At 37.8% G+C, this 11,141-nt stretch overlaps 1 protein-coding gene across 1 annotated transcript in view; it reads right to left on the bottom strand.

Annotated features, from left to right (window-relative positions):
• Positions 1–229: 229 nt before the first annotated feature.
• PRIM2 (DNA primase subunit 2) overlaps positions 230–11,141 on the bottom strand; it is an 82,338-nt gene continuing 71,426 nt past the window's right edge. The window contains exons 11-14 of the mRNA XM_034436689.3: positions 10,314–10,440; positions 8,856–8,938; positions 4,926–4,994; positions 230–1,573 (exon numbers count right to left, since the gene is read on the bottom strand). Coding sequence (XP_034292580.2) covers positions 1,349–1,573; positions 4,926–4,994; positions 8,856–8,938; positions 10,314–10,440 — 504 coding nt within the window. The 3' untranslated portion in view covers positions 230–1,348. The remainder of the gene's footprint in view (positions 1,574–4,925; positions 4,995–8,855; positions 8,939–10,313; positions 10,441–11,141) is intronic.

Below are 11,141 nucleotides of genomic sequence, written 5' to 3'. Positions count from 1 at the left end.
AATGGGAACTTGCATCGTAAATATGTAGTCTTTTTCAGAGATGCAAAATACATTTTTAAAATGTCTGATTTTCATAATTATACCAGGTTTCCCAAATACCCTTATCCATATTAGTGGATAGCTCTATTTCTAATGTGTACCCAGTTCATTGCTGTTTCTGTTTTTTGTCTTCATGTTTCACATAGACAACTTTCTTACAAAGTTTGATAAAGCTACATAAAGCTACTCCTTTTTAATTGTACAAGATTTATTACGTAAGTTTAACAACATGCCTTTAAAATCTTGTTTCCTTTTGTAACAGGTTTTGCCGCTTGAAATCACAGCAAGAAGATTTTGCATTTAGGAGGAATTCATAAAGTAATCATGAATTGTTTATGATACAATAGATCTTGCAGGAATGACCTAAACTGCATTATAAATATCTACATTTCTCTATATTTCAAAATCAGTTCTATCAAGGAATAAGACTTGGAGTGAAACGAGAATGAAATAGGGCAGTGCTGGCGAACCTTTTTGGCATCAAGTGCCGAAATGGGAGTGTGCACACATGTGCACGTATGCCAGAAACCAGAACAGCAGCCGCCTGGTACACATACATGCACTGGGAAGATGATCTTCTGGTTTCCGGTGAGCGCATGTGCACTGGCCACCTGGTCTTCCGGTTTCTGGCGCGCATGTGCACATGAAGACCAGCTGGCTGATGCACGTGTGCGCGCTGGAAACTGGAAGAGCAGCTACCCGGCACACATGCATGCACCAGGAAGATGATCTTCCAGTCTCCAGCACGCGTATGCGCACCGGCCTTCTGGTCCAGAAACCAAAATTCTGGCATGCATGCGCAGACCACCTGGCAGGGCGCATGTGCATGCTGGAAACCAGAAGATCATCTTCCCAGCACGCACAAGCATCGGGCGGCTGCTCTTCTGGTTTCCAGCACTCCCACGCGCATGAAGACGAGCTAGCCAGTACACTGGAACCCGGAAGAGCAACGGGCAATGGCCTGCGTGCCAGGAGAGATGGCTCTGCATGCCACTTCCGGCATGTGTGCCATAGGTTCGCCATCATGGATATCGGGCAACACTGTATGGTGGAAAGCCTACAACTCTAGCATTTGCCCATGGAAACAGAAATGCGACTTGAATCATTTTATTGCTCAATCTTCCAACTGATTTTTGTGCTTACAAGACAATGTCTGTTTTTCAAAACATTTTATATCACAGTACTGTTCCATACTTTCTATGTAGAACACAACTCCACACATTTACAATGTCTTTATACATCATTCACACAGTACCGCTTTGCAATATAGGAAGATAACAGGAAGTAAACGGAAAAGTGATGGAATTGTTTAATCTTCAGCAAAGTAATCCTCAAGCCCCTCCAATTCCATTTCTTCTGTTGTACTTAAAGAGGAAGTCGTAGGTATATCTGCCCTTGTCTGGCTGCTGGGTTTCAGTTGGGAGCTTTCAAGCTGTCTTTCATCTTTTTTTATTTCTTTGGTGCTGCCAAGTAGCTGCTGACTTTCTATAAAGTACTGATTGGGATGGCTCAGAGAAAAACCAATTTCTTTGACCTGTACAGAAAAAAAAGGGGGGGGGGAGGAGCATGTTCAATTATTATATTCTGTAAAGTCTTAGGATAAAATTAAATTAGCTTGAATGAAAGAATGCAATTTTCAGCATCTTCTTTTCCCTGTGTCCTCCCCACATTCTTTTTTTAAAAAAAAGATAGCTAGAATCTAAAAACCCACTTATATACAGGTGCTATGAAAATCTAGGTGAAATTATTTCTTCTATTATTTTTAATGGTAATTTTTGCCAAACATTGGCAAAAATTACCCGTGTTTTACTGAAAATCAGAGCAAAACTAAAGATTAAAATGGCAGACAAACATATGGGCTGCACTGCAAAGGCAATTCATTTCTTGCTTTTCTGTTTTTACAGATTATTTGATCAGGTATGCAAGCAGCAGCAGCAACAAAGCTAAACCACATTCCCTGGTTGTATATTCAGTTTCTTATGACTCTTATTAAGAGACTTGTTTGCTGGTTCTTAATTTACAGTCCTGTATGATTTTTTTTTGGGGGGGGGAGGGGGGAATGCCTCCTTTCTCCCTAGATCCATTGACTACTAAACAAATTGAAGATTTTGTCAGTTCTTTTCCTGGTATTGCTCTTGGCAACTTTGTAAATTGTTGTGTATCGACTTTTTCCCCACTTTGGGACAAACCAAATCCTTTGGATTTATAATTTCCAGCTGATTCTGAATCCAACATAACAGGCAACCCATCACATGGATGCACAATTAAATCCAAGATGCCCTCTCCACTGCCTTAATGTCCAACTGTCAATCTTTTACTTCCAGAGAGAAACAAGCAACTAGACAGGTTTTAGTTTAAAGTCAAAGTCAGAGTCTGTTACTACCAAATCTTTACTGTATTGTTCACCATAAAGAAAACCTTAGATGTTTTAATTCAAGGACATGATTTTCAAAAATAAATGTAGCTATTACATGCTTGTAAATGAGAAGTAATTTTTAAATTGAAGAGAATGAAAAAGAATTAAAAATTAGCTCTATAGGATCAGCCAAGACCCATCTTAGTTCAGAATTATGTTTTTCATAGTAGCTGACCAGATGCCTCTTGGTTATTTCTTCAGTTTTTACCTGCCTTTATTTTTGAACAATTTAAGGCAGCATATCGGTACACACCTAGTGCTCCTGCCTCTCCTTTCCCTTCTCCACTTGCTCCTTCAAGTTGAAAAAAAACTTGATGGCACATAATCAGTCACTCAGACATGATTTTATATATCTTGATCATGTCTCCTCTCAATCTCTCAATTTTTAAGCGAAGAGCCCCAAAGTTCTAGCCTTTCTTTTACGAAAAGGAGTTCAGGCAGGTCTTCTGATCATTTAGATAACCTTTTCTGCATTTTTTCCAATTCTTTTTTCAAACTTGGCAACCAAAATTACAAAGGTATAGATGTACAAAAGCTTTGTATAATGGCATTGCACTTGGTTTCCTAAACCTTTTCTAATAATCTCTAGCATAGACTCTGCCTTTTTTGTGGCACCGTGGAGAGAGGTTTTTCCGCGGACTGAAGGGGGCATGGTTTCATGTGCTGCCTGCATCCCGCGGATGGGGCTTTGTTTGTTTATGCGGCCCAGTTTCTGGCATGCTGCGGATCAGTGCCGGTCCATGGACCGGGGGTTAGGAACCCCTGATTTATGTGATAGGCATATGTATATGAGTTTTTAAAAATTGCATTCTAAAAATCTACATTTATAGTACATATGTCTGTGTGTGGGGGGGAATGTTGTAAAAAAATCTAACTATAATTCTTCTTTTTGGTTGAAATGGTAATTTGTGCCAAAGAAATGCCTAAAGGGTCACTTAAATAGAAATTAATCTTCTACTTCGGCCACAAAGTTCTGCTGCACAAGGAAACTAAAACCAAACTCATTTATTGTCTACACTTAAAAAACAGAAAAAGCAAAGTAACCTCTCTTCCTCAAACCTTCTAATACAGACTGACACAGCAATAAAAGGACATTAGATTAAAAGCAGCTTCCTTTATCTCGCACACCTTTTCATCTTCTAAATATTTTTACAGATTCTGTTCAATCTGAACTGGACCCTTCATGTAAAACTTGGCATTCTTTTGGTACCACGGGGCTTTAAAAAAAAGCTGAACCCGTGATGTTGAACCTGTGTGATCTTACGGCTTTAATCAAGAAGCTGCAGAATGGCAGGTGATAATGAGGCAAGCTGTTATTACACAAAGGCCATATGGAATGATTTCTTATTTATACACTTTCTCAAGCATATTATTTGATCCACCAAGAAGCTGAGGTTTGACCACCAGAAAAACTGAAAAGCAAATTAGTCCTTCTTTACAAATCATTAGAAAGGCAACAGTTAGCACAATATCAAATGCATTATGCTTGTGAAAGCTACATTAAAGCTGACAGTTTCCTTATAATCATGGATATGTGCGTTGCCAGGTTTAATGGCAACTGCTCTAATTATTACTGTTTATAACCTAATGGCTCTGACAGCTTACTAACATATTTCGACACACATTATATTTACTAAGAATATTGGCTCAGCCAAATTATTCATGATAGCGAAGTATTTAAGAGGCATTCAAGCACAAGAATCCATTAGTATGGGTGTAAATGCACAAGTTTATCAGTTAAGGCAAACAAATAATTGAGACAAGAAAGAAGTGGAAACTTATCCATATCACAGGTGAGGAAAACAATTGTTTGTCTCAACTGGAACACAGTCATCAGGCATTCAGTCTTCACCTTATGTTCTAGCAGTAGTCTAGAACATAAGTCTAGGGTTCCCTTCATTGTAAAATATAACAGATGATATAAAATTCTCAAATGACTAGGAAATTCTGGAAGTTGAAATCCACACCTCCTAAAATTGCTGAAGTAAAGAAACACTGGTCTAAGAGACTGTAGAGCACAATCAGAGATTGGAGCGGAGGAACCTGTAGAAGCTGCAGAGATTAGATCTCTTTCAGATTCCAGTCTCTGAGCTTCACACATCCACAGGATCCATACACCTTTAGAAGGAGAAAAGCAGAGAAGCTGTAATAGTTTATAATTAATATGTGTTAATTGTTACATGGAATCAAAGATATCTGCTATTTAATCATTAGCTCAACATAACTAATAATGGGTGGCACTGGCAATGACTGTGAACAGAATAGTTTTCTGGTTTTTCTAGAGCAGTGTTTCTCAATCTTGGTCACCTGAAGATACGTGGACTTCAACTCCCAGAATTCCCCAGCCAGCAGAGCTGGCTGGGGAATTCTGGGTGTTGAAGTCCACGCATCTTCAGGTGCCAAGGTTGAGAAACACTGTTCTAAAGGCTTTGGTGTGGTTCCCAAACACAACAATGAAATAAGTACTTACATCATGAGTCAGTTCGAAGTATTTTTGGCAGGCCAGCTGATAATGCATACCTTTCACCAAGTCCAAAATCTAAAAAAGAAAGTGAACTGATTAACACACACACACACACACACTTACCCCAATTCCAGTCCGTTAAAAGAATACATCTTTAGAAAGCATGACAGAATTGACATATGTGCTTCAGTGCTTCTAAAAAAGGTTTCAAACTCAAACTCAAATCAAAATGTAGAAAAATCGTGGCTATTATATTTGGAATAATTATTTCCAGGATATCTATTTCAAAAATATTTCTATGGTTGCAAATAAATGTTTGCATTTGAGAAACGGAAACACAAATTACTCAACATGTGTGGTCACTCCTTATACATAGCTTTTTCATGCATGGGTAGCAAAATGGGACTGTGATGCCAACTAAGAAACTGTAGTAATTTAGAAAAGAAGTAGCGGAAAGCCATGTGTTTCGCCCCTTGAAAACATCAGCCCTCAAAGTAAGTTGTTTCTAAGCAGCAGTTCCCCGAACAAGAAAAGAAATTGTCAGTTTTGAACTCCTACTAGAAACATTTTTCTATCTCTTGTAAATACAATTTGCTTCCCAATTCTACCTTGTAATCGCTTCTGTCCAGCAAAAGCACTCATTCTTATCAGCAGAATGCAATGGCGTTTTAAAATTTAAGTTGCATGTCATTTTTTTTCCACTGCTGATCTATAATTATTCTTTTTATATGTGCTGCTTATCAGCCATAGAAAACTGCTGTAACTGAGAGATAGCTTCAGTAGAAGGAACATTTTTGAGGAATGCAAATTTCTAACCCTTTTTCTGAGAGGCTGACCTTTTAAAGTCAAGAGTGGCAATAAACTCCAGCACAAATCCCTGCTGTCCTCATTATGGAGACTGCCTTATAGTTATTGACAGATGTACAAATAATATTTGCTGAATATATCAAACCACACTGCTGCCAAAGAAGTGCTTACTGGGTCTGTTTTGCTGTTACAAGCAAAACTGATTAAATATCTGCCTTTGCTGTCACCGCCTGTTAAATACAATGTAAAAAACAAGTCAACCAGCCAAAAGAATCTCAAGCTTGGCACGGTCTCTTTGATTTTGAATTGAAGCAGGTAGCAGTTTTGAAAATATATATATATATATAGTTATGCATATTGCAAATAGAGCCTCAAATTAATTTGCAATGATACCCAACCAAGAAGATATTATAATATTGTATCATAGATCTAATATATATAGAAAATTTCCTTGTCATAAAGATGGACAGTATTCTGACAACTTTCTGGGTAGCCTGCAGGCAGTTAAATCTGAATTACAGGACCCGGGGCATACAGAATTTCACAATCTAGTAACAGAATGTTCTGATGTTTACTGGAACACTTGATTTCTCTCCTGGAACTGTGCCTGTTGTCTCATTTTCTTCTAGAATGTGCCAATTCTGATGGTACTTTGTGTTCTAGAAATGAGCATCCTTTCAAACACAAATATTCATATTTTTCTATGTGAATCTTAGCAGGATTTAGAGTTATCAAATGAACCATAAATCTGGTATGATGCTTATGGTGTAGACTGGGATTCATTCCAATGCCCCTGATGCTTATTTATTTTTTCACGCAAACATGGTTTCACGTGATCTCTAAAATCTTACTAAAGTCTGTATAGAAAAATATGGGTACTTCTGCTTTAAAAGGTCCCATTTTGTTGAAACTGCGGTGATGAACCTGGGAATCCTATAAAGTGTGCAGGTATTTATGCTGTTGGTTAAATGAACTAATCCTGCAATCAATGGAAAGATTTGGCAAATGACCTGTGAAAACAACATTCCAAAAAGCACTTTCTGGATCACGCTTTTATTCAATCACTGTGTGCAGCCACTCTCATATAAAGCTGTTGCATCTCTGAGAGCGAACATAGTTCCTACCTGATAGCTAAGTTAAAAACTTTGCAGACTAATTTTACTTTAATCTCCATATTGGCTTGGCTTCTGGAAGAAATATAATCAGCAAGGGAAGCCAAGAACTCTAGATATCTTTAACAGCAATATAAAACAGGTTTTGTCAAATAAAAGGTGAGAAAAAATACAGGTAATCTAGTGGCCACAATTAGAACCAGCAACTCAGTTGTTAAACAAAGTAATTGCTAGGTGGAAAATCATACGAGGCAACGGTGCTTATGATTTTACTTCAGTTTTCCTTTCTTCCCCCACTCCCCTGTATTTTGAAATACTTACCCTGGCACTGGGATAATTAATAAGGGAATTAATGTTTGCATTTGCATTCATTGGAGAGGAAAGGATTACAAGGGAGTAAGCAAGCATACAAAGGGGAATTAAAAGTACATGTAAAGTAGCAGTTCTGAGTATGAAGTGCAAGCTGCTGGTGTTTTCTCCATTGTGTGCCTGCTTACTCTCTTGTAATCCCTTTCTCTCCAATCTACAAGAGGAGAATTTTTTTAAAAAAAACATTAGTCAGACATAGGACAATATGTACTGACACTGTGTGCATGTGTGGGGATACATTCAGGTGGCATTCCATAAGATATTACACACACTTCCACTTTCAGAAGCGCACCGCTACCTGTTACTGAAAATGCTCTGACCTGAAGGACTGCTTTAGCCAGGCAATGGGTGTATGAGGCAGGAACGCTTATTACAGTTTATTACCCACTCTTCTCTGGATCACATCAATGAAATCAGATGATGGGCTATTCTGCTACATATAAACTTAGCACGGTTAGCTTCCTTTAGCTTTACAATCATTGATCTCTTCATTTATACAAGGTCAGTATGGAGCATTTTTCAAATAAAATAGTTACTTTTATTCTTAAAGTCTCAATCTTTCAATAAAGGCTTGCTGCATTTTATCTACTTCTAACCTTCATTTTTATTTGAAAGGTGACTTAAAATGTGATTGAAGTGCAGCAACTGTAACATATTTAGAGACATTTTTGTAGTTCCAGGTCAGTTTCTCACTATCCCAGTGTAACTCAGCTTGTTCTTTAAGGGTTTTACAAAGACATTCATTTCTTTGCCTAGCCAAATCTGCCATCTGCTTTCTCTAGGCATTTTATTTTTAACATCCAACACTGAAAATTATAGGAATATCTCTATTTATATCATTGAGGGATTTCACTTTATTTTTAAAAATCCTAATTTTTCAGTTGGAAAGAAACCAAACAAAAATAATGCATTTCTGCCTTCACATTCTCAAGGTAATTAAAGGAAATGCCACAAAAGGTTAGAACTTCTCTTGCCCATTATCATAAAAAACTATATTATTCTATACTATAGAGAAGAAGTAACATTTGTTCAACTATTAATAAATAAGTACATTCTCTCAATCTTCTTTACCATATAACACTGCAACTGAGGTGTTCAAAATAAGACAATAGAAATTAACTATGTAAATGGAATTATTTAACACCATCCAGGTGGTTCTCAATTTATAGCCTTTTGTTCAGTGACCATTCAAAGTTATGATAGTGCTGAAAAAAAAGGACATACAACCCGTCCTCAAAGTTCCAGACATCACAGCATCCCTGCAGTCATGTGATCACGATCCACATACATCGGTATCCAGTTCGCTATTATAAGTTGTAGGGAGCCACAGTCACATGATTGTCATTGGCAACCTTCCCTGTTGACTTCCTCGAGTCAATGGGGAAGCCCGCAGGGAAGGTTGCAATTGGTTAAAGCAAATTACTCTCACTTTTTCTCCCACCTACAGCGACCCCGACTGCATGCAACCTCCCCTGATCTTCCCAGGCACACTGCGCATGCAGCCTGCACCAGTAGGTGAGAATATCAAAACAAGTTGGATGCTATGAATTAAGAGACAGTTGCATTCATTGTCCATAATTATGAAATAAAACTAAAAAGATATTTCCGATGCCTCATTACCAAAGTTTCAGAAGAATAGATTCTGTACCTGACTGATTCCAGAAGGAGGTATTTTATATGACTGAAGCTTCTGCTTCAGCAGCTCTGGGTCACTGTGGCGAAATGGGCATCCTAATGAAAAGAAAAAGGGGAGTGAAAATTATTCATAAATTGGCATAGCAAAGCACCTGAGAATCTAGAAAACAGTGCTTATTTATTATCTACTAGATTATAAAATACAGAAAAATAACTACCCTCCCCCCCATGTGCAAACTTTTCAACAAGATCTGTTCAGCATGAGTATTGTGGTTCTTTAGTAATCTTGGTTTATAACCTGACACAATTCTCAACCAATATGCTGGCACTGATATTTGAAAGTAGTTCTGGCCAAACTGAAGTTGGTAAACATATCCAAGGTTGATATGATTACCACCTTCATATTCCTTTTTTTACTTTCCCCACAACCACCACCATGTGAGATAGATTGGGCTGAGAGAAAGCAACTGGCCCAAGGTCACCCAGCTGGCCTTCATGGTTAAGGCGGGACTAGAATTCACAGTCTCCCAGTATCTAGTCTGGTGCTTTAATTGCTGGACCAAAGTGGCTCTCCTTTAATACTTTAATATTATTGATTCCTGGTAATTGCCTGGAAAGTCCCTGCAGTTTTCTTGGCAAGATTTTTCAGAAATAGTTTACATTGCTTGCTTCCTAGGGCTGACAGAGAATGACTGGTGCAAAATCATCCCGCTGGTTCCATATCAAATGTGGGACTAGAACACATGGTTTCCTAATTTCTAACTTGGTACCTTAAGCACAAACTGGCTCTCTGTCTCTTTAGTCCTATAAATATATATCCTAAACAGTATCTGGACTTTTTTCCCCTTTGCTAAACCGGGCGGGGGCAGGGCCAGCACATGACGCATCTGGCCTGCGACTTTGACACCCCTGCTCTAGGGTATTGGATTTAAATGACTGGGAGGAAATAAAGGACAAAGTAAACAATTCACTATAATTGGCAAGTGACTTCCCAGTGTTCAGAGGAAAAGGAGTCTCTTAAAGGAAAAACTAAACATTTAAAAGAAAACCTGATTGTATGTAATTTGTGGAAATGTTATTACAGTACTCCCCATTTCATTCTAGAGACAATGAATTATTAGATTTACAACATCTCATAAATTCCAGAGAGTGTCTGGTTTCTGGGGGAAAAAATCAAATTATTTATATAGCTCTTTGACAGTTTTCTGGCAAAGAAAAGGCACTTGCTGCTTTGAACATTGGGGGGATGAAAACAAGCAAAAGAAGAAATGCAGCAAGGCTCAGCAGACCACAGACCAAACAAACCTCTTTTGTCTGACCTGGTTCAATAATAAGACAAATTGTCAGAAGACGAGCCGCACACTCGACTTGACAGTGAAGGCTGCCTTAAGCCACAAATCCAACTTCTGCCACTAATACAGCCAACCAATCCATTGGCTTCTAAAGCTGCCTGTCAGGAAGAAGCACTCACCGTGATAATCCCCTTGGCCTGGGAGATTGGACAGGATAATTTTCATGCAGCTATATGGAGTATAATCCGTTCTCTTGCCTTCTTTTCCATAGTTATGCCGGATGCTGTAAGCATATCCTTTATCAAACTGAAGAGTGAAAACAAACAATAAAAATAGCAGATGGTTTACAACTGAGAGAGGATGTACAGTGTATGCGATTTTAGTTACTGTGATGGATGAAATATTGATGCTTCGAGTCATCATAACTGTTAAAAGTTTTACAAGTAAAAAATTGGAAAGTACAACAAATTTGAATCTATGTTATCGAGCACTTCGCAGAAAGGGAGTTTCGCCTGATAATTTCTCTAGGACTTTGCTTACAAAAAAATAGAATTACAAGATATTTTTTTCCCCTCAATACTGTCTTTAAATGGAGTTATTAAAAAGAATCAAAGGAAACAGAAGGAAACCAGTTCAGTTGAAAACAGTCTTTCAAACTCTAAAAAGAAGCTCTTGTTATGAGTAACAAATGGCATATTTTTTTCAATTAGCTCATTTTATAACTGTGGTGATTAAGATAAGTTCCTACATAATATAAAAAGCTTGTATTTATTTCAAAGTATTTTCTAGTAGATATTTATTGTTATAATTATGTTTAAGGCTTCCCATTCCAAAAGATTCTGAGTGGTTTACAACAACAAAATATGCAAGTAAAAAATTACATGCCAACAAAACACAGATTAAAAAGCAACTAAAGCAATAAAAAACACAACAGAGGTTTTGCAAACACACTACCCCCATGCCTAGAAAGAGATCCATCTAGTAAGAAACTTCTGGATGCCCCTGAG

This window comes from Pantherophis guttatus, chromosome 1 (genome assembly GCF_059756535.1).
Source record: "Pantherophis guttatus breed Tessera chromosome 1, ASM5975653v1, whole genome shotgun sequence".
NCBI classification, from domain to species: Eukaryota; Metazoa; Chordata; class Lepidosauria; order Squamata; family Colubridae; genus Pantherophis; species Pantherophis guttatus.
Note: the sequence above shows the minus strand (reverse complement) of the source record. Positions and strands in the feature narration are given on the sequence as shown.